This window comes from Rosa chinensis, chromosome 6 (genome assembly GCF_002994745.2).
Source record: "Rosa chinensis cultivar Old Blush chromosome 6, RchiOBHm-V2, whole genome shotgun sequence".
NCBI classification, from domain to species: domain Eukaryota; kingdom Viridiplantae; phylum Streptophyta; class Magnoliopsida; order Rosales; family Rosaceae; genus Rosa; species Rosa chinensis.
In genome coordinates, this window is record NC_037093.1 from 50822781 (window position 1) to 50850355 (window position 27575).

The 27575-nt window shown below is 42.4% G+C and overlaps 1 protein-coding gene across 1 annotated transcript; it reads right to left on the reverse strand.

Annotated features, from left to right (window-relative positions):
• Positions 1–1027: 1027 nt before the first annotated feature.
• On the reverse strand, positions 1028–4754 carry LOC112171517. The gene is made up of 7 exons (XM_024308690.1): positions 4383–4754; positions 3665–4201; positions 3100–3598; positions 2803–3000; positions 2352–2599; positions 1884–2227; positions 1028–1475 (listed from the first exon to the last, which is right to left on the reverse strand). The coding sequence occupies exons 1-7, from the start codon at positions 4752–4754 to the stop codon at positions 1028–1030; spliced, it is 2646 nt and encodes an 881-aa protein (XP_024164458.1).
• Positions 4755–27575: the final 22821 nt, after the last annotated feature.

Genomic DNA, 27575 nt, shown 5'->3' on the forward strand with positions numbered 1-27575 from the left:
AAGAAGCTTCAAAAGGTGGTGGAATGGATGAGAACTACGGCAAGGATGCTTGAATGGATGAATGGATGTTTCACGGCCTTGAACTTTTGATTGCTTGAAGTTGCCGAAATTTGGAAGAGAACGGGAAGTGTTTGTGTATTTTGATTCTGAATTTTGTGGTGTCTGGAATGTCTCCACAAACTCCCTTTATATAGTGAACGGCAAGGGCTAGGGTTCCCTTGAATTTCTCTTGAATTGCGTCAACGAATAGAAAAATAGCATATGAAGTAGAGAGCAAGTAACCTTTCTTTGGCCGAAATCTTCCTTGTATCTAACCCTAATTCGACCTCCCTTGTATGTAGAGTCATAAATCAATTCTTATTCCTCTATTTTCTCTCATAAAATCCCAAGAAAATCCAATAATATCCCTTAAATATATTGCCGAAATCTTTTGATAATTCCTTGTAAATATCACGGCAAAAAGCTTGTAGAATGGGCCTATGATTCCTCAAAAACGTTAAGAAGGATCTAGAACATCATGTGCAAGTCACACGCTTCAAACTTCGGGCCAAACTTCCCCAAAATGGGCCAATTCGAAAATAGTCTTCTCATTGCCGAAATTCCTTTAATATTCTAGAACATTCTTGAACTATCTTGAGTCATCTTCAAGACACAGCATCTCCTAGCTTCACCAGGACTTCTAGTAGTATCAGGTTTCCTAGTCCAACTAGGACTCTTTCATTTCTCATTTCCTTACATCATTTTTCTAAGCTCACTCCTAGTTGCATTAGGATTCCTACTTCAATTGAGATTCCTTTTCCTAGTAGAACTGGGAAAGCTTCATTTCTCCATTTCTTTGTCATTTCTGCGCCTTATTTCCTCCTTGCCTTCATTTCCATCATTTCTAGCTCTTCTTAGCTCATTTCCTCCGTTTGGAGCTCAAATGTACCTAAAAACACAAAACTAAGTCAGAAATGATAATGTTAAGAGAATAACTAAGTAAAATGTAGAGAAAATGATACTAAAAACATAGAAAATATTACTCCGATCAAAAGCACTTGCGCAGCTGTAAGATGAGCTGCCACATTAGCTTCCCGTCGAGTATGTATGACTTTGACGTTAGGCAAAGCATCCAATTGAAGCTCAAGTCTTCATAAATTCTTCCTAGCCTTGAAAGGTTGTTACCAACCCCCACAAGTTGCTGTTGGACTATCAAAGAATCAGTCTCGACAATAGCTGGTTGCAAAGACCTATCCACAATGAGATCAATAGCTGCCTTGCAAGCCAGAAGTTCTGCATGCTCAGCAGAAAGAAGGCCCCGTACCGGTTTACCCTCACATGCTAGGAATTGGCCAAGATTATCCCTCATCACCAAGCCAATTCCACTAGCGCTAGTTTCCGAAATAAAAGCTCTATCTGTGTTCAGTTTTACATAACCCAAAGGAGGACTCTTCCAGCATATCTTGCCTGCATCCCTTCTAATACCACCAGTACTCCTTGAGTTATGGAAAACAAATTAAATCTTGAAGTCTAGAGACTGACATTAAAACAACATCATTCACACCTCTAGTCTTGCCTTCCCAAACTCTGCAATTTCTTTCTTTCCAAACTCCCCATAACAAGAACAGTAAAAAATCAAATTGATTAGCTGCTAACCTGTTTGAGCAAAATATAAGCCATTCCAGCACCCCCTAATCTGCAGACTCAGTTGTGAAACACACTTGATCAATAGAAGAATTCGAACACAGAACTTCCCTTGAAAACGGACAATCTCTACATAAATGTAGAGTCGATTCCATCATCCCAATGCAAAAAACACACAGTTGTGATTCAATGACAACATGTTTGGCTACAAGTCTTGTTAGAGTTGGAAGAATGTTGTGGCAAACTTTTCACACATGCACCTTAGCCGAGCTTGAAATATTAGCGTGTGCCATATCTTCTTCCAAAATTGAGATGTCACATTCTCCAAAATCCCTGGCCTCTCCAAAGAAATGGAGAAAGCATATCTATAAGCTATCTTGACTGAGAACTCCCCTTTCTTCTCCAACCGCCAAGCCACTCTGTCATTAACTAACCGCCTAGACAAAGGAATGTTTAAAATTGCTTCAGCCCCCTCCTGAGCAAAAACAGCTCGGATTTTACCTTCATCCCATCTACCCGGTTCATGTAGCAGTTCATTAATAGTCATATTCTCATTAACAAGAGGCAATCCTATGTTGGGAACCAAAGTAGATATACCTAGAACCTAATTATCAGACCAAACTTTGACAAATTCACCAGTACCAATCTGCCAATATATATGTCCTTGCTTTAAGCAATTCTCTAGAAGCAAAAATACTTCTCCATGAGTATGATGGGGCGCTGTGAACAGGAGCCAACCAAAACGAGCTCCCAGGAAAGTAACGAGCCTTGTAGACTCTAGCAATTAAGGATTCATGATCATTAGCAATCCTCCAAGCTTGTTTGGCTAACATAGCCATGTTAAACTCAATAAGACTCTGAAAACCAAGTTCGCCTTCTTCGTTAGGATGGCAAAGAGACCCCCAAGCTTTCCAGTGAATTTTTCTTTTGTCTTCAGTGCATCCCCACCAGAATCTAGCACACATCTGTTCCAGGTCTTCACAAACAAATTTTGTCAGTTGAAACACACTCATTGCTTAAGTTGGAAGAGCCTGAGCAACAACCCTAATTAAAATGTCTTTGCCTGCACCACTAAGCATCTTCCCCTGCCAATTCTTTAACTTTTTGGCCAAGTTATCCTTGATGTATTGGAATGTTGTCGTTTTCTTGCAGCCCACATAAGTTGGAAGACCTAGATACCGCTCATGTGAATCCACAACTTGCACTCCCATATAAGAAGCAATTTCACCCTGTAAATCTTCATGAACATTTTTCTAAAAACAACTGAGCTTTTATCAAAGTTCACCAATTGACCTGAAGCTCTGCCATATGTTTCTATAACATCTTGGATCTCATAACACACATACAAAGAGGCCTGAGCATACAACATGCTATCATCTACAAAAAGTAGATGATTGACAAGAGGAGCTCCATAACATACTTGAATCCCTAGGAGTAACCCTAGCCTTTGTTTCTGCTGCAATAAGGCAGAAAAACCTTCGACACCCAGTAGAAACAAGTAGGGTGACAAAGGATCACCCTGTCTCAAGCCTTTACTCGGTGTGACAAGTCCTCTAGGTTTACCTCTGATCAAAAATGAAAACCGTACCGAGCATAGACACTGCATAACAAATTCAATCCACATCCTTGTGAATCCAAAACGTTCCATCACCTTTCGGAGAAATAGACACTCCATTCTGTCATAAGCTTTGCTTAAATCCAATTTCAATGCCACATGACCATCGTTCCCTTCCCTCTTATTATGTACAAAATGAGCAATCTTATTAGCAACAAGAATGTTATCAGTGATCAACCGACCAGGCACAAAAGCACTTTGAAATGGTGAAATTATATCAGGAAGCAAAACTTTGAGCCTGTTAGCAATTGCCTTAGAGAAAATCTTGTAAAGGACGTTACACGGAGCGATAGGTCTTAAGTCTGACATGCTTTCAGGATTATTGACTTTAGGAATCAAACATATGTGTGTAAAATTCACCTGTTTTAAGAGTATATCAGTATGTAAAAAATCCTAAACAGCAGCGGTTACATCCTTCCCAATTACCTCCCAATAATGTTGAAAAAATAATGGGGGCATACCATCTGGACTAGGAGATTTTGTAGGATACATCTGGAACAAAGCACAACGAATTTCTTCCTTAGTATACTCACTACAAAGTTGAGCATTCATTGTTGGCATCACATTGGGTTGAATAGCTTCCAAAATAGTGTTCATAGCCACCATATCAACTGGAGAAGCTGTGAACATCTTTGTAAAGTAGGATGTAACAATATGCTCAACCCCATCATCGTCCTCAGACCAAACACCCTGCTCATCATATAACCCATGAATTGCATTTTTTCGTTTCCTATTAGCTGCCTTGCGGTGAAAGAATCCAATGTTCCTGTCTCCTGCTTTCAACCAAGTCACCTTGGCTCTTTGTCTAAAAAATGCTTCTTCCTGAGAGAGAAGAGTTTCAAGCCTGTTCATCAGCATCCTCTTCTCATCCTGAATAGAAGTAGTAGCCGAGGAATCCAAGAGCTCTACCATCCTGGCCTGAACCCCCAACATCTGCTGCTGCCTAAGTCTGAAGGTGTTTTTCTGCCATCCAATGCAATCCGGGTATGAGCTATCTTTTTAACAACCTGGAACATTGGGACTCCTGAAACCTCTGCTTGCCGCTTGTTTTTACCAACGGGTCACAATCCTTATGTTGCAACCAAAAAGATTCAAATTTGAACCTTTGATGCTTAGGTTGTTTTGGGATTGGCACTTCACTTACCTGAAGAAGAATCGATATATGGTCTGAATCACTAGGTGGGAGGTGAGTAACCTTTGCATAACCAAACACATCAAGCCGGGAAAGAGTGCAAACTGCACGGTCTAGACTTAAATGAGTTTCTGCATTCCACCATGTAGCCTTAGAATCCTGAAAACCTAGATCGAGGAGATCGCAATACCCCAACGCCTCTCTGAACCCCCGCATTTGCCTCTCAACCCTAGGTGGACCATTAATCTTTTCCCCGTTATTTAGAATCTCTTTGAAATCCCCAATGATCACCCATGGTAGCGAGTCTAAGTCGCCCAAGTCTTTTAACAACTGCCATGAAAGATCACACTCGGCAGTACGAGCGTAACCATAAAAACCAGTCATGCGCCATCAAGGTTCCCCCGACCCGGCTTGAATCACAGCATTGATATGATGCGCTGATAGAGTGCGAACTTGCAGATTGATCTCCGCACTCTAGAAAATAGACAGACCTTCTGCCTGACCATTACTAAGAACCTCCTTTGAATTGGGAAACCCTAAAGCCTGATGTAGTGATTTGAAAGCCTCCATCTTGCTTATCTTTGTTTCATATAGAAACATGATTTGGGCTTGTTTTGGGAAATCAGATCCCTCAACGCCCTTGCAGTAGTGTCATTGCAGATACCCCTGCAATTCCAACTAAGAATGTCCATTGAAATTGGTAGAAGAGCGATCTCTCTAGAACTCTAGAAAGCAAACCCTAGCAGAGAAACTAGGTCTAGTTAAAAGTTAAAATGAAGAACCACTTAGGGTTAAGAGTCTGATGTAGTTGTTAAAAATGATAAAAAAAAAATAATAAAAAAAAACTAAACATGCTCTCCAAAATAGCTAAGGAGCAAAATAGAGAGAATATTTTTTTTTCTTTTTTTGAAGAGAAATTTTATTCATACATATCTAATTTCTAAATACACATCTCTTGTTTTTGAATATTTTTTAATACATTTTTACCCCTTAAACTAACAACGCCAACTCCTTCACTGATGTTCTACTTCCAGCAACCCATGAAGCTCCTCCACTACTCACCACACCAAAGCTTCTCTAACTCTGGCTGCACTACTCTCTGATAATGTTAGGCAGAGGTAAATCTGGGTTGAAGGAAATTGGTCAAGTCGGTTTCTCGCTTTCTCTATAGATGTTATTCAAGGTCTTTGTGATTTTGATTAAATTAAAGCTTTCTTATTGCATTTGTGTCGGTTCCTTAATACTTTTTGTTTTGGGTAATTGAATGAATTCAATAGAACATGATTTAGGAGCAAAATGCAGCCAGACCAAACCTTGATTAGTTTTGATACTTTGATGAATTTAACTAAATGAATTTGATACTTGATACATATCTTGTTCATTATTCATGAGATTTTCAATTTGTTTAGATGTTAGGCTCATCTCATCATTAATTAGGCTAAGACAGATATATAGTACATGCAATGTAAGCTTAAGATTGGGAGTGTTTGGGTTGCAAGGAGGTGGGCAGCGACTTCGTGGCAGTCGAGTTACTCTATTTTGAACCTTTGGTTCTCTTTTTCTTTTTTTTTAAAAAGAGGGGCATTAAAGGAAGTTTTTGGGAAAAAATGAACAAAAAAAATTTGGGTTTGCGTGGATAAATTTTTTTTTTTTTTTGAATAAAGGGTGGTGCGGCTGCTCTCAGGCCTTCATTAATGAAACTGTGGAATACAAGGGGGGACAAAGAACCAAAACCCTTGATTACAATACGCACGTAGAGAACATCCTGAAATACTATCATGAGTCTCCAATAAACAACTGCATTCAACAAAGCACCAACTAGCAAAGAGCGTTCTACTGGTGACTCTATTTGCTTTGACATAGGTCACACAGCGGTGATACGATAGAAAGATAACTTGGTCTACAACTCGATTACAGCTTAGCATAATTTCCATACACACAGCTTTCCCATCATGTTGCCACTGGACAAAACATCCAGCAACACTAAGTTTCATCCTGCTACTAGGAGGCAGCGACCATTTGACCAAGCCAGGAACTTGCCGCCTACCTAGGGTAGACACATTACTGCTACTAAAAGGTTGCGACCATTTGCCAATGCAAGGAACTCGCCACCAACTTAGAGCAGACCAGGCACACAGAGTGCACATACCGGAACCAAGCCCACATACTCCTACCTGCACTCGATAGAGACTTATTGAAAATAAAATGCAATACAATAAAACATAAATGTAACACTGGACCAGGGCTGAATACAAGCTAGCCCAGGCCCAGGCCCAGGCCCAGGCCCAACAACCAACAAGCCCAATACCAAATGGAATATGGCAGAGGCCGTGATACCAGCATCCTGCCTGCAAATCTAGCACCGTCCCACTACTAGCAGCCTCTCCTCCATCCCTGGCCGTGCACCGAGCGAACGAGGGCCATCTCTCCTTCTGACCATCATTCTCCAGATACCAGCAAGGATCTCCAGCCCGCCCAGCCACCACGAGCTCCGGATCGGAAAGCATCCCAAACCAGAACGGTGGTGTCCAATCGGATCTAAGCATTGACGATCCCAACGTCGTCCAACCCAACCCTCTCCAACAAGTTCGCTCCGCAAGCCAAAAAAGGAATCTGGGATCCCTTCGATGCTGACAGCACAGCACCACCCCCCATCCTTCAAACCACCGTAGTAACTCCCCTCGGAAACCAGCGATCACAGACAAGAAACCGGCAACCACTCCTCGTCCTCTCAGACTTGGTTTATTGAGGGAGAAACCCACGTTGTCCATGACGGACCCATCGCACAAACCCATCCAGCCGCACTCCCGGCTCATCGACAGGGTCAGAGGCCAGCGCCGACTGGGAGGGCAGCAGGACAAGCGAGAAGGTTTGACAGAAAACGAGATTTGATAACTGCGCGTACGGCGCGTCCTTTCTTCTTTTTCTTTTGGACAAAATTTCTCTTTTTTTGAAAGACATAAAATTAAGCCAATAAAATATAAATAAATAAAAGTGTAAAATTGAAAAAACAACCAATCTACACTATGCCAAAAACTGCATCACACTACACTTTTTAGACAACGAAAAAAAAAATTCCGTTGTGTGATCACTGAAACTGCTTCACACAACAGGTTTAATGAGATTGGCGTTGTATAAGGAGGTCGTACATCAATTTTTTTGGGTCCAAGATTATTGTACAACAGTTTTAAGGATTTGTCTGTTGTCTGAATGTAAAAAAAAATTCCCCCTCACCTTGCTCAAATTTGGGTCGAAATTTTGACTCACCTTGCACAAATGATGTTGTATGAGAGTAAGTTGCAAAATAACATACAACGCATTTTTTGTTTCCGTTGTGCAAGTTTGGAAGAAAATCACATGTACCCCAAAAGTGTGAGTGAGTAGCCCCAAAAAGGCCAATATTTGAGTGAAATGCTGGTACACAATTTAAGCTCCTACAACGGAATGGCTTATTTGTGTTGTCTGAATGAGAAATGTATGTCCCTAACGTCAAAAATGCTTCTTTGATTGCACATAGGCGGGAATTTTCCCTCCTTGCTCCCTTAACTCAAATTTAACATGTACATGATCAGACAACTTAATTTCATACATGCGTTGTGTGAAAAAGTTAAAAAAAAAAAAAAAAAAATGTCTGCCTTTAGTTAGGGCCTTAGTGACTTTGTCTCCCCACTCGGCTTGCACAAAGTAACTCTGCCTTCAGGCCCCTCTTCTTGTTCGTGTCGATCTCTTAGAAGGCAACCATTTCCTCTCTCTCCTCTCCTCACCTGCAAACCAAAAAGGAAGAAACCCAAAGTTTTGATTCTAAACAACATCACCACGAAGGTAACTCCCTTTTCGATCTCCTTCTCTAGATTTGGTCTCTTCTCCCCATTCTACCATGTTTTAATTTCCTGATTAGGCTAAAATGCCAGAAACTCGATCTGACCTAAAAGTTTTTGACTAAACTCGCCTCTCTCTCTCTCTCTCTCCTGCAACCCCGCTCTCCTCTCTCTCTCTCTCTGTGTCTCTCTTCGGAACGGCCGCACGACGCCTTTTCTTTCTTTGACTGTGATGCAGTGATGGACTGACGGTGCGCGGTGAGTCTGGGTTTTTGTTTCTCTTAATTTCTGCTTCTGGGTCTTCACTCTTCAATCTATTTATGGCTTCCTCTTAATTTCTGCTTCTGGGTATTCAATTTTCAGTCTTCAAGTCTGGATTTGGCTCGAACTCTATTAGGTAAAGCAGCTTCGATTTCAGTTTTCGACTCAATTTTGGAAACTTCAAGCTTGGTAAGTTGCTGCCATCTTTCTTGCTTCAATTTCTGGGTTCGAATTGCATCTGTTACTTTTGCTATACGCTATATATATGACTGATATGAGATTAAAATTGGATATGTGATCTGTTTTGTCCTTCTGGATTTCTTGGTTCAAATTGCATCTGTCACTTTTTGCCTTTCTGTTTTGACTTTTGACTTGAAAATTTGAAATTGAGTTGCATTTGTAGACTTGTATCTGTTTTGGTAAAGCATTGAATTGTTTGATGTATTGGTTTTGGATCCCATATCGTAGATTTTGAAGATTGTATCTTTAGTTATGTATCAGTTTTGTATCTCTTTTGCGACTGTTGCGGTTGCCACTGCCAGTTTTGGAATATTTGAAAAAAGAGGTAGTGCTCTGTTGTGCTCCGCCAGTTTTTGTTTAGTGAAAATTAATTAAAATGGTTGATGCAGTTAATATAATCACATTTTGCTGTTAATTTGTGATTGAGTATTCAATTCATGTGTGTTGTTATGTTGGAAGAGTGAGTTTTCGGTACTGTTGTTTTGCCAAATATCAAATTGTCGGAAGTCTGATCAGTGTTTTGATGCTGGAACCAACTATGCTTGAATTTGCTCTACTATACTTGCATTTTCTTCCCAATACTTGTATAAGAATTTTTGTTTTGTTTTCTGTAGAGTGAATTGTTCAGTGCTGTTGCTAGATAATTCCAGTGTTTCGTAATAAGTTTTCTCCCCTGGTAGTTTCTTTTCCAAAGTTCATTGCAATTGTATTTCTATGCCCTTGTTAAAATTCAGGGTTATGGTAAACATGTTCATGTGAGTTGATGCTAGTGTTTATAATATTCTATATATCTTCTATTTCATCTTGTTTTTGTGGGGAGCAAGATTGATGTTGGTTCTACTAGTCTGGACTACTCGATTTAATATATCTTTTTTTTTTTTGCTTTCCTGTAGCAACAAGCCTGTTCAAGATGCTTCTGAAGTACAGGCCTGAAGACAAAGCTAAGAAGAAGAAGAGTCTTTTGAAAAGGATCAGGCAGAGATTGAAGGAAAGACTGTTGAAGCCAAGAAGCCTGTTGTTGTGAAGTACGGTCTCAACCATGTCACCTACCTCATTGAGCAGGTATTATTCTCTACCTTCCACTAACGTTGTATTTCCTTATTATTGATTCTGTTTGAGTGACATTGTCTATAATGTTTTTATTTGCAGAACAAGGCCTAGCTTGTGGTTATCGCTCATGATGTCGATCCAATTGAGTTAGTTGTATGGCTCCCTGCTTTATGCAAAAAGATGGAGATCCCCTATTGCATTGTGAAGGGCAAAGCACGTGTGGGAGCGGTAATTCTTCTTACATATACATTATGTTTTTTGTTCTATCATGCCACAGCTACTTGAATAAACTTTCACTATCTTCTCATAGAATCCTTAACCTTTATATGTTATAATGTCACTTAATTTTCTGTCATGCCTGGTCCACTTGAGCTGGCATCAAGTTAGTATAATTGATTCTCTGAAACTGCTGTCACTATTTCGATCTTTCCAGTTTCGAAAACCAAATACAAAAGAAGCTAAAATGGCATTTCTGAGGTCCGTGGCTAGTGCCATAGCTGCCTCTCTATTCCCGGCCGCCCATGCCTCTTCTTCCTCTCAATCTTTCCGATTCCCTAAACTCCAAAGCTTTCCTTTCTCTCCTCCTCCTCCCCAAACCCAAATCTTCTGTTCCTCGCTACAAGCCTTACCCACTCTCCCTCAACTCTCCACATGAACGCTCCCACATTGGAACGGAAGCCCTCCTTTCAGGTCTCACTGCAATTCTCACACCCTTCTTTGTTTCCTATTCATTCTTTGATGGGTTTAATATGATTCATCGATTTACTTAAATTTCATTGATGGTTTCTATTGTAAATCTTCAAGTACTTAACTTTTCTTTACTGATTCTGCAAATTTTATTGTTTTTCAACTACAGAATGATGCTGTATTGCCAGAGCTACAGGTAACTTCCAACCTTCAAGAATTTACTTTCTTTTGGTTTAACTATATCGAATTGCATTTGTTTCTATTGAGAAATTTTGATTAGGATATGAGTTTCCTGGGCTGGAGTAGATTTGATGTTTATTTCAGAAGAAACAGTTATCTATGCTGGCGTTTTTTAGTTATGAAAATTAAGGGTCTGTTGATCTTGTTGAAAATCTGAACTGTTGGTTTTGGTTGGTAACAGACAGAGTACATGGTAGATATGAAATGTGAGGGTTGTGTTAAGTCTTTCAAGAAAATGCTACAAGTTGTTGATGGTGAGACTTTTGAGCTACTATATTATACTAGAATTTTATGCTGTTTTGCCTCTCATCAGTAGCAATTATCTTATGCTTAATGGGGTTTTCCTTTAGGGGTTAAAAGTGTAGAGGCGGACCTCAACACCCAAGTCGTTAGGATTCTAGGTGCAACCTCTGAAGACCATGACTGAAACTCTCAAGCAGACGGGTTGAAAAGCGAGATTGATTGGGCAAGGGATCCCAGAAGGTTAGGTCTTTTTTCTTGCTTTTGGTTCAGTTCAAATTTGTTTTCATTATCTTCTTACTTTGTCATTGAATCAACCATTTAGGGTACATATTCATTGTCATTGGTACCTTTTGCATGGCTCTGGTTAAAGACTAAGATTCTTATTCGAGCGAGTTTTTCTTTTAAGTAATCTGAAAAATGAACAGCAAGACTACTTTTTAGGTAGTCTAGTGAGTTATAAAGTTTTTAAAAAAAAACATCTTTTAAGTTATAAGTAGAATACAAATGATATATCTGAGTATGAAGAATGGTATCGTTAGGCACATAGAGCTTGTTTTGATTACCCATATTAGTCAATCACAACATCCTGGTTTTCTTAATGGACTTTCTTTGCAGGTCATCCCATTAAAAAAATTGTGCTCTTGCATATCGGATCCCATAACTAAAAAGGCATGTCACAGCCCAACCTTGAGTCATGACTAAGGTGGTGGTTAAAAATTGAAATCAGAGTAAGCCATTTTTTTATGGTTAAATTCTAATCTTTTTGGGTGAATAAATATTGAGACTCTTGTGATCACAAGAGTCTCAAGTACTTATTCCTCAGAAAAGATTTGTTATGTTAAAGTTCTGTTTCATAATTTGCTGGAATTCTTCGAAGTATGAACATAAACTATAATATTCTTTGTGTCTTCTTCTTACAAAGCTTTATGGCAAATAAAGCTGCATCATGTCTTTGCCTATTAAAAGTTGATGCTCAAGTGAAAAGCTGATTTGAAACTAGCATTTGAGCCATACTTGCAGAAATTCTCTACTCTGTGCACACCAAATTATATCCTCAATTTTACTCTTTTCCTTAAATGCTTTCTCGTATCAAGTTCTCAATTTGGTACATATGATGTTGTGTTTTGGTATGAAAAGTTTGATTTGAAATACACTCTTGTGTCACGTTCGTTGAGTCAAACTTGGAACCAAAATTTTCATTATTGGGCCTATATTAAAACAAAGTTCTTTTCTTTCTCTTTCCTACACCCTTTTGAATTTTACGACTGCTAATATACATGTTCAACATACTTGCTGACTTCTTTCCTGCCTTGCAAAAAAAAAAAAAAAAACTGATTTTTGATTTACCCTGCACTACGTTTTGAAACAAAGCTTCTCAATTGTTGAATTCACATGAAGCAAAGCTTCGTTCTTTAACTACAGCTACATTGAAGTTATGAGTTTACGAACTCAAAAATAGATCACTCAATGAAGGTCTGCCTGTATTAATAACTAATAGATGCTCTTGGCTTTTATGTACTTATGACGTTTTAGCCTTCGCCATTTACCAAAAGCCTTGGCAATGACTTTCTGATCTGAACAAAATCTTTTAGCTATGTACAGTTGGTCAAATTTCCCTTTTTTTTACTACAAGAGTTTGTTTACAGTAAAGAGACTTTACATGTTAAGTTGATGCCAATTTCAGTTTTGCTAATGAAAAAGCTGAACTCTCATACTTTCGAATCAAAGTATGGGTAAACTTTTCATTTGTTTTAAATCTAATCCTGAGAATCTTATTACTCTTTTACTCATGGTTTGTGAACTTGAATTTGTATGCTGTCGAAAGTCTAGCTATGCCTATAAAAAGTGAAAACCAACCATTACTTCAATGTACAAGGTTTATATATATGTTTACTGATTTGGCTTTTCATTAAATTTTATATGGATTATTTACTTGAGATCAAATTTTACTCCCTAATCATGCCCCTTGTTATTCGCAAAATGATTAACTAATTCTTTTGATATAATAAACTGATTTCAGTGGGAGAGGAGAGGCAGCAACCAATACACCTAAGCAGATATTGATCAAGTGCGAAATGAGTGGGGGAAGTTTGTTGTCAACACATATGTGCATGAGCCATGAAGTAGCGCGCTTGTTGCTGGTCCATTTTTGCTAAGGAAAGCATCTTTTTTTGTGCTTGTCTGCTGGTACATTGTCATGCACCATGTGTTGCATGTTTTGGAACAATGGATATATATGTATTAGCTTTTTGATGTCCCAAGTAGATGGGCATGCACTAGAATGCTTTTCTTGATTAAAATGTTGGGTTCAATGATTAGTGGTTTGCAATGTTTATATTTGATGGTTTGCAATGTTTATATTTGGTATGTAAATGGATCAAATGCACAATTTAATTCAGGAATGGGATATGTTCAAATAATCAGACAATAGAACAGATATAATGATAACTGCCTGTTGTCTGAATGGCCAAAAATGGGGACAAATCACACTGCAATCATTCATATCACACATCGGTTTTTAACAAATCACTGTCTTCTAATCTACACTCACACAATAGAAGCAATTAAACTCTGTTGTCGCAAAGTTAATCAGACAACAGAAAAAATTGAATTATGTTGTCCCAAAGTTAATCAGACAACAGATATAGTCCAAGAACTGAAGTTTGAATATCAGTCAGACAACACACAAAATAAAAGTCTGTTGTCTGAGAAGCTCAACATACAACAGCTTCAACACTAGCACTGTTGTCTGAAGGCAGCGCCACAACTGCCGCGCAGCTGCGCTTGGCATCTGCCTAGCCACCTGCCAAGCCATCTGCCGAGTATCACACAACATGTTTAACACATACACGTTGTCTGTATGTTTCTCAGACAACTGTGTTCCACCGTTGTCTGAATTTTCAACAGACAACGGCTCAGTCTACAACGGTGGCACTCCAAATCAGACAACAGTTTTCTTCTGTCGTCTGATAAAGATTTTGGCATAGTGCTACCACTATTCTATGTTCCAAAAAAAATCATTATTCTTTTTTTAGTCTATAGAACCTGAGAAAACACACACTCTGTCTCTAGGATGTCGTTGGCCAATGTTCTAAAAATCGGCCTAGGCAGCCACCTAGGCACTGAGCGGCTGGCAACAGACTTGATTTCTTCATAATCGGGTGAAGTAGTCAGTCAGCATGTAGGCGGGAATTCGGCTAGATTAGGCGGGCCTGGGCGTTCCCAGTCGGGTTTGGGCTGGGCTAGGCACTTATCTTCTCTCTCATCTGATTCGTCTTCTCTCTCTGTCTCCGCCTCTCCTGGTCGCGACCTGACCCTCTCTTCTCGGTAGCCTCTATCTCTTTGTCAGCCCTCTCTCTCCTCTTAAGTTTTCAGACCAGTTATAAAGCACAAAGTCTTCAAGATTTGTGCTCTGTAATAATGGCTAGAAAGAGAAAAACTGGGCAGGTGATGAAGAAGATGAATAGTGTGGTTGCCTTAGTTTTTAGAAAAATTATCTTCAATGATGCAGTCATCAAGAGTCATTGCTGCAATGACAGCTTTTACTTGGTATAAAAAATAGAGTCCTACTCTCTCTCATTCTATCTTGTAGCTTTGTAGCTATTTGTTTTTGTCTTTCACTAAGCAAAGGAGAGTGGTTCTTTCCTATTATTTTTTGTTTTATCATTCACTAGACAAAAGGGCGTAGGACACCTTTTGTTGTATAGCCACTTCAATTGATCAACAGAGAGACAAATCAATTGGATTAGTCTCCGTTTATAATTGTCAAAATATCTTATTTCTAAATCACTTAAGCTATATAAATTTAATAAAAAATAAAAACCACCTAGGTGCCTCCTACGCCCTTCGGTGCTAGGCCCCGGGTTACCGCCCGACTAGCGCCTAGCATTTTTTAGAACCTTGTCATTTGTTGTGTTGGTGCCTGTCCCGCTACGTACGTCCTGGCGTTGGCGAAGGCCTCTGGCCTAGCCGCATACGTTGGATGCGGCCAAAAGGGTAGTTTGTCTCGAAGGCGTGTCTCAGGCTTAGATGAGAAGATTGAAGGGTGTACCACCTCCTCTCTCTCGGTTGAAGGAAGCGGCTGACTCGTGGATAGAGGCTGGGATCAGAGCGGGCAGGGGACTTTGCTGGGGCAGAGTAGTGTTTGGTGCCAGTCAGCGGTCGGCTGGTCGTGTTTTATGGATTAGATTGAATTTTGTCTAGTTGGCTGAGCGGCGTTCGGATGGTTAACTCGGTTCTTGTGGCAAAGCTTCCAGGGGTTGTGTGGTGTGGGATTTAGACCGCGGTGGTTGGCGTTCCTCGCTTTTGGTCGGACGGCGATGGTGTCATAGTCTTGGTCCTACACCAGTGGTGGATAAACCGGGGTGAAGGCGCGGCGAGGCATGTCTTGGATTGGGCTGGGAGGGCTGGAGATGGCCCAATTGCTAATCTATTCCTTTTGGCTTGGGCATTGTCTGTGGGCCAGTTATGAGCTGCAGTTTGAGTTGGGGGTCAATCTTGGGGCCCTGCCCTAGGGTTTATTTTACTTTATGTTATTGTTTATTTATGTTATTTAGTTTTACTGCGCTTTATGTGAGCAATAAGTCTCTACATTAGTTGTGTAGGGCTAGTCAGGCTTTGTGCCTATGTATGCACTCAAAGTGCCTTATTTGCTCTAGGTAGGTAGCGAGTTCTTTGCTTTGTCAAATGGTCGCTACCGCCTAGTGGCAGGGTGAAGCTAAGTGTCGTCGGTTCTATTTTCCAAAGGCAACATAGTAGGAAAGTTGGGCTATTGGTAACTATGCTACGTTGTAATCGAGTTACATATCGAGTTATCTTTCCGTTATGCCACCGCTATGTCGAGCAAATGGAGTAGCCATTAGAGCACTCTTTGCCAGTTGGTGCTTGTTTGAATACATACTCTCGATGTTTATTATACTCAGGGGTTTAGGCTTAATGTCCCCCCCTTGTATTCGACAATTTCATTAACATGGAATTGGAATTGTTCTACTCATTTCATTTCGTAGTCCCTTTATATAGGGAGAGAATTACAACGGAAATATCAATTACAATGATGACATTAAATGTTGATTATTGGTAACCACTAATTCCTTGATTCCCTCTCCGTCAGTCACTTTGACGAAGGCACATAATGTGTTTTTCCTTTAACACTCCCCCTTGTGCCAAGTCAAAGACGAAATGGTGCATGAGTAGTTGCCTCACTAAAAACCTTGCCAAGTAACAATAAAAACTCTGTGGGACAAAAAATACACCTTGGTCGAAGGAAAAGAGCACAACGCACCTTTTACATTTAAGGATGACATGTGTGGGTTAGACTCCCCCTAACGTCTACACCTCCCCCTGATCCTTACATTAATCAAGGGAGCTTGGAAAGTCTTCGCATTCCTATGTTTTTCACATGTTTCTCAAATATGGCCCTAGGCAATGGTTTGGTGAACAAATCTGCCACATTCTCCTCAGACCTTACTTGATTCACTTGAATCTTGAGGAGCTCATGTTGTTGCTGATTGTAGAAAAACTTTGGCGATATGTGTTTTGTATTATCACCCTTGATATATCCTAGCTTCATCTGTTCGATGCAAGCTGCTTTATCTTCATAAATGCAAGTAGGCTCTTCAGTGGTGGAACTTAAACCACTAGTCCCTTAAATATGTGTAATGATAGCTCTTAACCATACACACTCACGAACCGTCTCATGTAGAGCAATGATCTCTGAGTGGTTCGAGGAGGTAGCCACAAGGGTTTGCTTGGTTGTTCTCCAAGATATCGTCGTGTTCCCATTGGTAAATACAGAACCAGTTTGGGAACGACCTTTATGTAGGTCAAAGAGGTGCCCAACATCAGCAAAACCAACCAAAACGTCATTTGGCATTTCGGTGTAGTGAGTGATACTTTCGCCATCAACATTTCCTTTAGGGATTGCAGTTCCATCTACAGTCCCTCTTGTCTCTCTGTAGGAAAAGAACAATCCCAAGTCAATGGTTCCTTTTAGGTATCGGAAAATGTTCTTGATACCATTCCAGTGATGCTGCGTTGGCGCTGAGCTAAATCTAGCTAACAAGTTCACTGAGAATGCAATGTCTGGTAGAGTACATTGGGCTAAGTACAATAATGCGCCTATTGTACTTAGATAGGGAATTTCAGCTCCCTACACCTCTTCATCATCTTCCTTTGAACGAAATGGATCTTTACTTGCATCCAAACTTCGACCGATCATGGGAGTGCTAGCAGGATGCGTTTTGTCCATGTTAAATCGCCTGAGCATCTTTTGGACATACGTAGACTGGTGGATTAGTATTCCATAAACTTGGTGTTCTAGTTCAAGGCCTAAACAGAATCGAGTTTTCCCAAGATCCTTCATCTCAAATTCGGATTTCAAGTAGCTCGCGGATTCTCTTATTTCATCAAGAGTACCTATTATGTTCATATCATTGACATATACAGCTACAATTGCAAATCTGAAACTTTTTTTCTTTATGAATACGCAGGGGCATAATTCATCGTTCTTATATCCCTTCCCAATCAAGTAGTCACTTATACGAGTATACCACATTCGCCAGGATTGTTTCAATCCTTAAAGTGAGTGTTTCAACCTAATTGCAAACGCACTCCATGGTTTAGAGTCACTTGATTTGGGTAATATAAGACCATCAGACACTTTCATATATATATATATATATATATATATATATATATATATATATTCGAAATTAGGGCTTTTTTCTCTTGGCTATTTGCTCTTAGCGTGTTAATAACGTGTAAAAGTAAAATGGAATTGGAATTGGTCTACTCATTTCATTTCATAGTCCATTTATATAGAGAGAGAATTACAACGGAAATATCAATTACAATGATGACATTAAATGCTGATTGATCTGTAATCCTTGCTGACTGATAGTAATCGCTAATTCCTTGATTTCCTCTCCGTCAGTCACTTTGACGAAGGCACATAATGTGTTTTTCTATTAACAAAAAGATCATTATTCTTTCTAGCCGACTCATTTTTTATTAACCTGACAATATTACTTGGAAAGAACGCTAGTAATAATAATTAGAAGGATTTGTTTTTGAAAAGTTTTTTAGAGAAATGATGGAAAATGTCACATTAAAGTGTGAAATGATAAAAAAAAAAAAAACACCTAGTTTCCCAATTGATAAAAAGGTCCATTAAGAATTGTTAGTAATATTAATTTAATCCTAATTAATAATGTGGTGATGTTAAAAAATGTCAGTTTTTTATTTTTTGATTCCAATTCTGCCCTTAAAGGTAATAGACGTTTATAACTGTTCATTCAAAATCTCAGAGCTGAAATCGTCTCTCTCTTTTAATTAGAAAGCTTGAATCGATTTTGATCAGAGTTTCTCTCTGTTGATGTCTAAAAGTTCAGCTTAAAAGTTCAGCGATAGCTGAACCTTGGTTAACTCTGATCAGATGGGCGGACCGCTACTTGTGATATTCAGAGCTTCCGTTTACCTGTCAAGTAAAATACAGAGGGGCGTTAGAGGGAGACCGTGTTGGGCGGTCTTCTCTTCTCTGATGCCTAAGTTAGTCAATGTATTTATGTTGACAAAGTAACAGTAGGTAAGTAGTAAATGAGTGATTAATGAGGAGAGAGGAGAGAACATTTTATAGGTGAGGAGAGAACTGATCTTCTCCATGTTTTCGATGTGGGACTGATATGCTTCAGTTCCTAGCTTCTGGAGCTTCTGACGCTATCTTGGCACGGCGCGTGGCGGAGTGTCAGCGGTGATCTGGGGGTACATCGGGGCTCAGGCGGTAGCATGCTTGGCTATGTTCCCATAGGTCACCCCCTTGGAGGGTTTTGGTACGGCTGCTGGTAGTATGAGCGTGGCTCATTATAGCTAATTATGCTTGCAAATGCCTAAGTAAGTACAAGTCTCCAGTCAAGGAGGGCAATCTTGGTTGGGGAGTTGCCTAGCTGTCCGAAGCGTTACTTCCGCTAGACTTGCAAAAGCATAATTAGCGTAAGTGCGTTGTCAACCATGGACTTACTGAGCAAACGCTTTATACCCTTTCGGCTAGGCCCCTGCTAGGCCCCCCAAGGAGTCCCCTACTCCCCGGCTAAGATAGACCTTCGTTTGGCCGATGTATTGTTTGTTGAGGGGAGCTGCGCTGAGCAGAAGGTGTTGGGTAGCGAGCCCAATCTTTAATACCCAAGTGGCGGGGGTCAATGTGCTTGATCAGGGTCGTCGAATACTGTTAACGTGTCCCTTTGTCCCAGAGGACCATGGCTTCTGTGACGCCGCGTGGCGGTCATCATTGGTTTGACTGTAACGCCGCGTGGCGATCGTCGTCAGAATGAGGTGTTACCTCAGGAACCGCCGTTGGCGGAATTGCCTCCGTTGATAGTGAGCGGCAAGAAGCTTCGTGGGGACCTGCCTGGTTGCCGTTCAGCTGACTTTTGCCTGCAGGAGGGAGAAGTTCCACTAGTGGAGACTCGTTTTCAAGAAGAAAAAAAAAAGGGAGTTGCGCTTATCGGAGACACGCTTGCAAGAAGGGAGTTCCGCTAGCGGAGTTGCGCTTAGCAGAGACTCGCTTGCAAGAAGAAAAGGGAGTTACGCTTAGCGGCGACGTGCTTGTAAGAAGGGAGTTCCGCTAGCAGAGTTGCGCTTAGCGGAGACTCGCTTGAAGAAGAAAAGGGAGTTCCGCTAGCGTAGTTGATCTTAGTGGAGACGCGCTTGTAAGAAGGGAGTTCCGCTAGCGGAGTTGAGCTTAGTGGAGACTCGCTTGAAGAAGAAAAGGGAGTTCCGCTGGCGGAGTTACTTTGGGTAGACGCTTCGTTTAACAATGCCCGACACGTGGCCGTCACAGATTGGGTTAGCGTGCATGATAACGTCTCTTCAGCACGCCCGTCTCTTCGCCATTAATGCGAGTAATTATTGATTTCGTAACCGAGGCGTCGCCTTGGTTAATCCGGGGGTTAGTACATTCGTGGGGCACGTGTACGGCCGCGGTGCGATGTCGTTCTTCAGCGGACGGCCTAGATTGGTTTGATGTTGACATAAAAGAGAGGGAAACTGAGTAGTTTGGCACTTCACACTTTGAACTGATATCGTCGTTGTCAAGCTTGCCTCTGAGATCCGAGGAGGAGATCCTACGATTTCGTGAAGTTATCGATCGTTGAAGGGCAAAGGCCTCCTGAAGTGAAGACGAGCATCCTCGAACATGCTAGAGTTTCCATCTTTAAGGTTGGTATTCTGAATCTCGTCCCTGTTTCATTGGATCTTCTTTGTTTGTCTGTTTCTGGTTTTGCTATTTCAAAGTTGTTTCTGTCGTTCCGTGGTGTATCTAAGGGTCTTGAATTGTGTTTTGGGGTGGGTTTTAGGTGTTTGACAGAGGGTTGGGGTTTCATGCCTTGCTAGATGGTCGAATCTAGGTTTGAGTGTGGATGCGTTTTGTTCTTGTACGTTTTGGCACTTTCTGGGATTTCTAGGTATAGGTGTTCTTGATGTTCTTGGATGAAAATTGACATAGGGATAGCTTAGATCATGTGCGAACTGACTGATTTGAGTTTTAGGGTTTGTGATGGCTAGCGTCGTAGAGGTCTCGAGCAGTGAGGATTCCGGGTCTGACGTGTCGTTCAACGTGGCAGATAGAGTGTTTATTGACTCGTTGCGTCCGTCTGCCCCTACAGGAACCTCACTGTCCGAACCGCTAGAGAACAAGTCACTACAGACAATACCTTGGGAGGTGGCAATGGGTCGTGCCGGTCGTGCAGAGAGCACTAGGGTGGGGGAGGAAGTTGTCGCCCACAATAGGCTAGAAGAGCGATTAGCGAGCAATAGCGACGCTTGTGGTTTCACTGACGGGGGAGAGATAGAGTCTGCTTGGGTTCTAAGTGATGGCACCGCAGTTGATGAGGCGGGAGGGCCGATGACTGTGGCCGCAGTCAACGGTCTAAAGCAGGTGTTCCGCTTGCCCGGAGTTGTGAAGTTGCGTCCGCCAACTGCTGGTGAGAAGGCCTCCATTCTGCCAATGGGGTACGCTACCGTGCATGAGGCGATCTTCCATCAGGGGGTGATGTTTCCTCTCCTGCCAAATCTGCAAATCCTAGTTTGCGAGTTTAGTATCGCTTTTGGGCAAGTATGCCCTAATATGTGGCGGTTGCTCATGGCGCTCAACTCACTATCGCGCTTATCCGGTTGCGAGGGTCCAACCGTGGAGGAGGTGCTGCATTTCTACGAGTTGGTATATGTGAAGCGCCAAGACTGCAGCGGGCAGGTGAATTTGAGTTGTTGCCAGAGGGCCAAGCTAATCGAGAATTTGAAGGATTCCATGTCTCCCTGGCGGGGGAAAATGTTGGAGAGCCGACATTCAGGATTAAGTCGGAGTTCCAACCTATCCGAGGTTGTCACTAGGCTCCGCTAAATCTAGTTGCTAGCCTTGTTTGTATGAGATGCCATTGTTCCTTGTTCTCACTCTTATTTCGTTGTTTTTGTATAGGGATTCGTTACAACCTAACGCACGAGGAAGAGTGCCGCGTGGCGAGGATTAGAGGCTGTTGGCAGAACCGCAACCTGCTTGACCTTCAGCTTCTCACCGGTTGGGAATTGTTGGCGATCAATAGTTGACATGCTCCCTTGGTAAGTGACTTCAGCTGATCCCTGCAGTAGCTTTGGTTTTGTATCAGGCTAACCTGTTGTTTTTTTTGTAGACTCTCCGTCGGGTAACAGAGTGAGCAGCGACGCTTTCGCCAAAGCAATGGACAGTGCTGAGATAAATAACTTTTTTGAGAGCATGTACACTGCCGGGTTGGCGGCCCAGCAGACGATGATGAATCCATAGACGTTGGCAGTGAGCCAGTCTGAAACCCCAGTGGTGCTGCCGATGCTGTATCACTCTCTTCTCGGTGCCGACGGTCTGCCAGTCATTCAAGCTGGAGTTGGCGGTGATCATAGTGTTGCCGGCAGGAGCAAGGCTCCAACTGCCCTTGCGCAGCCGAAAGAAAAAATGCCCGCCAATCGGCGCGGGTCCCAGCAGGAGAGGGTTGTGCCCACTAAGGCACCAGCTACCATTGCGGGGTTGGACCCGCAGATGAAAATGAGGCATGTCGCCGCTGGCACTACACAGGCGGTATTGCAGAAGAAGCGGCGACAGAACGACTCCAATAAGGAGGACGAGGTTGCTGACGCGGACACCATTGTGGCTCGCCAGAAGAAGAAGGCAAAGCAGGCTCCGCCCAAGGTGATTGTAGCCGCCAGCAGGGAGGTGCAGACGAGCGAGCTGGACTCGTTTGCTCCGTACTTCGAATTCCTGACTGACCCCGAGCGGGAGTTTCTTTTTCACCTTTATGAACGGCTGGGGTTCGGCGGCCTTGAGGGGATTGTGCGCTCGACTGCCATTGATCAATCGCCGTTCAGCTCGGCCTTCAAGCATCTCTCTGTTTTGCTGCATGAGATGTTCCTGGCAGTGTCGAGCTAACCCCGGACTAAGCGGCAGCTTAGGGAAGAGATTAGCGGTCTCCAGAGGGAGCTGGGGGAAGCCAAAGACAAGCTAGCGGACATTGGGTGGTGCCTGACCAAGGTAGAGTGCGACGCTGCTGATGCCCGCGGCAAGCTGAATGTCGCCATCGCAAGGGACCTCGAGCGGAGTGACCGTGTGTCTCAGCTGGAGCAAGACATAGCCTTGCTGAAGGATCAACTAGCGGCAAAGGTCAAGAAAATTGAGATCCTTCAGCGGGATTCTGCCACCAAATCCTTGGAGGTATAGCGGTTGGAGGCCGAGATTGCCCAGCGGGAAGAGGAGAGGAGCCGTACTGAGGCCGCCGCCGTGGAGGCGTTCAAGCAGTCTGCGGAATACAAGCAGGCGATGATGAAGGCGGCCAAGGCTGGTGCCACCGCCAACCTGGAACTGTTGAACCAGAAGGGCGCTATTGATTAGGTCAAGGCATCCCAGTCTGCTGAGCAGTCAGGGCAGAGGGAAGCTTCCGCGAGCGGTGTGGTTCCCACTCAAGCTAAGGGTGTCCTCTCAGGAAGTGGTGAGAGCGGTGATCGTCCAGTGGATGTTGGTTTAAAGACGCCTCCCCCAACTCACTCAGAAGCCTCCCGTGCAAATTTTAAGGCGGCCCACACCCGCGGGGATGGCACTATGGTAACGCCAAGTCCTACTACTCACAGGTCTGACCAAACAAGCTGCCTGGTCGATCGGTAGCGCCGATGGATGGTGAAGAAGTTGCTGTCGCGCCCAACAATCCCTGAAGATCATTCGAGCCCTTATGGCCCTGTGCTTGTCTACTTATTTTCTTTTCGTAATGCCGCTAAGGCTTTTTTTTTTTTTTTTTTTTTTTTTGTACCTTGACGGTATTTTTTGGGCGGGGAGTCCCGACCCTAGATAATGAATCATAGTTTCCTTGAAATTTTCAGTGGGTTTGTTTACAATGATTGCGTTGCTTGCATGTTGACATACCGCTAGAGTTTTGACTTAGGCTTTTGTCAATCAACGAAACATTAAAGGAATTAAAATTGTTCCCAAGTGCACGATGTAGCGGATGTGGTCCGTCTAATATTGTTGGCGTTGCCAGTTAATTCTTGTGCTTTGACTGGGTGACAATGGTTTGAATAATTCCTCGTTTCATTTATAGCTGGTATATCAGCGCTTACAAAATGGGGTTGCACCAGTTGGGTAGCTTCCCTTAGCTAAACATAGAGTAAAAATTTAGCTAAGTCAAGATGCTCTTAGGTAGCGACATGACTATTTGTAATAATACCGAAGGTGTTCAGTATTCCAAGGGTGGGTCGTTGTGACACCATCCTTGTCCATTAAGTAGAAGGTGCCGGGGCTAACGACTTCCACAATTTTGTATGGTCCTTCCCAAGTTGGGCGGAGTGTCGTTGGCGGTGGAATGACTTCCTTCATTACCCAGTCCCCCAGTTGGAGGTTCCGAGCTTTGACTCTGGCATTGTAGAAACGTGATACCCACTGCTTATTTTGCAAGTTGTGCAAATGGGCCTTGTGTCGTTTCTCCTCGAGGAGGTCCTTGTCGAGGCCAATGCCCTCACCGTTGGTCTCAGGGCAGTAGCCCTCGACCCTAGCGGTAGGCTGCATGACCTCGATGGGTAGGACAGCCTCGGTACCATACATCATAAAGAATGGTGTTTCACCAGTGGCGGAAGTTGGGGTGGTCCTTATGGCCCACAGAACTTCCGGGAGTTTTTCACCCATAAACCCTTGGCGTCGTCAAGTTTCTTTGGATTTTTTACTTCAACAGTGTCTGAACTCTTCAAGGACTTTTGAAATGATATCTGAACTTTCAAAGTTATCAATGTGATACCTGGACTCATTTTTTTGTATCAACATCGTACCTGCGGTCGATTTCCGTCATAGAACAGTTAGCTATGACCACGTGCCCAGCACGTGAGGCACTTAATGGGGTTAAAAGACTAATTTACCCTTAAAAGTATATACTTCAACAGTGTCTGAACTCTTCGAGGACTTTTGAAATGATACCTGAACTTTCAAAGTTATCAATGTGATACTTGAACTCATTTTTTCGTATCAACGTCGTCCCTGCGGTCGATTTCCGTCAGTGAACCATTAACTATGACCACATGCCCAGCACGTGAGGCAAAAAATAAGGGTAAAAATGACCTTTCCCAGTCGTAACTTCAGTTCTTCTTCTCAATTTCTATTTCCTTTTTCATCTGCAAAATGCAATCAGATAGGACGATGACATTTCCTAGCAAAATGCAAAACCCAAAGTAAAACTTGAATCTAATTCTCTGATGGACGGACACCGTTGGGGACTCCATCTCGTCAGAGTTTTCCAAGCACAACTTACTCGACAGCTTTGCTTCTCTGAATTTATTGTAGGCTGGCGCGGTGTAGACTGTTTCAGGACTCTTGGCCTTCATATATGAGACTTGGAATTTACCTAAGATTTCAGACAGAGGGATCAGAGAGAGAGAGAGAATATGGCTGGCGGCAATCCAGACCTTCTTGTGCATCTTGCCGGAGATATGACTGAGGAGGGCCACGCCGTCGTGGCACTCGGCCTCCTCACCGCAACTAACATCACAGCATAAGTTCATGAATTTCAAAAATAGTCTGTGTCTTTGTAATTGAATCAAAATCTGCAAAAGTGAAGGAGACTGAGAGTTTCTCTCTTTCTCTTTCTCAACAACGGCGAAAAGGCGAAGGATGGTGATGATGGGAGAAAACCCAAAATTGATTTTTCCTTGACTGCGTGTCTGTGTATAACTATATCTGTCTGTATATGATTTATCAAACAATGGGGCAATGATCATTTCACTGATTCCAGCTTCTAATCAATTTGTCCAAAAAAGAACCGGCCTTTGGTTATTTGCGGCTGTAATATCAGTACTTAGTGGGAGCATCGGACGAGGTACTCTAGCGAGGCAATTGGCGGTGGTTGGGGCGGGTGAGGAACAATTTGAGGGTTTTACGACGGCAGAGGTGGATGACGGGGCTGGCGGATGGGCTGCGTGTGGGGATTCAAGCGACGATGGGACATTGAGTGACGAGGAGCTTGAATTTTTGCAAGGTAGCCATATCGATCTAGCTGAGTTCAATGTAGTTGTAGTCAGGTAGTGCTTGGAAAAGGTTGGGTGGTTTAAAGAGAAGGTGAGAACTGATTTGTGGCCATGGCTTCCAATTGGAGGGGACAAATCAGAGGGAAGAAGACGTCGAAAAAGAAAAACAAGAAAGAAAGCAAAAAAAATAAAAAACAATACTTTTGAGGGTAAATTAGTCTTTTAACCTCATTAAGTGCCTCACGTGCTGGGCACGTGGTCATAGTTAACGGTTTTGTGTAGGGCTGGGATTTTAGCCTGGAAACTCGGAACCCGACCCGGAACCGGCCAGAACGGTCCGGGCCCTTAAAATTTTTTTGTCAGTTTTATAAAACCCGGCCCGAAATCATTATATAACAGGCCGGGCTCGGGCCTTATATTTAGAAGAAAAAAAAAGCCCGAAGGCCCGAATCATGTATAATTGCATAGATTATTTTATCATTTTTTTTTTGATACAACTATTTTATTCTTTTCTCTCTTCTTTCTTCTCCGTTCAGACACTCTCCTCTTCTTTCTCTTCTTTCAAGAGAATCCTGTCTCTTCTTGTTCCCTTTCTCCCCCTTTTTTTATTTTTTCCTTCTCTCTTCTTATCTTCTTCTTCTTCTTTTCCCATACGCCTCCTTTCTCTTTTCTTTTTCTTTTTCTTTTTCTTTTCCCTTCTCTTCCTAGTCCTCCTTCTCCATCAGATCAATTGTAGATCATTAAAGACCCAGTACCCCTCTCGTGCTCCCTCCCTTTGTAATTAAATGGTTCTTGGCTGGTTTTTTCACTTGGTCTGCCACCTTCTCTCTGCATATGTTGAGATTCCTTTTCAACTGGTTTCATCCATCTCTCTTCTTGCTCCCGGCTTTTGGATTCTCCTCCTTGAGTAGTCTCAGAACCCTTGTTCACATCAAGCAATAAACTGATTATTTTGTATACTAATTGCTTATCAATACGGATAAACCCTGACTTTGGAATTTGGATGGTGGTGGTTAGGCGGCTTTGGGGGGCGGAGGAATTTGGGTTTGGAGCAGATCTGAGAAGAATTTGGGTTTGGAGCATATCTGTTCTCAGATCTGCTATTTTTTTTTTTTTTAGCCTTTTGGGCCCGAAAAACCCCGAAAACCCTGCCCGAAAAAAACGGTCCGGGCCCAACTCGGTCCCAAAATTGAAAAAATGTTATTTAGGCCCGGCCCGAAAATTTCGGTCCGGGTCTGGGCTCTATAAATTTTACATGGGCCGGGCCCAATCCCAGCCCTAGTTTTGTGATGGAAATCGACCGCAGTTTCGACTTTGATACGAAAAAATGAGTCTAAGTATCACATTGATAACTTTGAAAGTTCAGGTATCATTTCAAAAGTCCTCGAAAGAGTTCAAACACTGTTGAAGTAAAAAAACCTCGTGAAGAACTAAAGGAAGTGGGAAAGGTCATTTTTACCCTTATTTTGTGCCTCACGTGCTGGGCACGTGGTCATAGTTAATTGTTCTGTGACGGAAATCGACCACAGGTACGACGTTGATACGAAAAAATGAGTTCAGGTATCACATTGATAAATTTGAAAGTTTAGGTATCATTTCAAAAGTCCTCGAAGAGTTCAGACACTGTTGAAGTAAAAAATCCAGTTTCTTTTTCAGCAGCTTCTTGATTATCTTGTTTGCTGCTTTGACTTGGCCGTTGGTTTGGGGGTGAGCGACCGAAGCAAAGCTCATCTTGGTGCCCAGGTTAGCGGTGAAAGATATGAGTTCTTTGTTGTTGAACTGCGTGCCATTGTCTGTGATGATGGTGTGGGGGACGCCATAGCGGCAGTATATGTTCTTCCAGAGGAAGTGGGTTACCTTGGCGGTAGTTATTGCCGTTAGTGATTCTGCTTCGATCCACCTGCTGTTATAGTCGATGGCGACAATGATGTATTTGAACTAACCCTTGGCTGTTAGGAATTTTCCCAACAAATCCAAGCCCCAAGTGGAGTGAATCCATGGACCAATGATGATTGACAGAGGTTTCGCCGGGGCATGGGGGAGGTCAACATATTGCTAACATTTGTGACAGGACTATGACACCCTTCTGGCATCGTCACCGAGCATGGGCCAAAAGTATCCTTGTCGCATTGTGCGATTGGCCAAAGACCTGGCA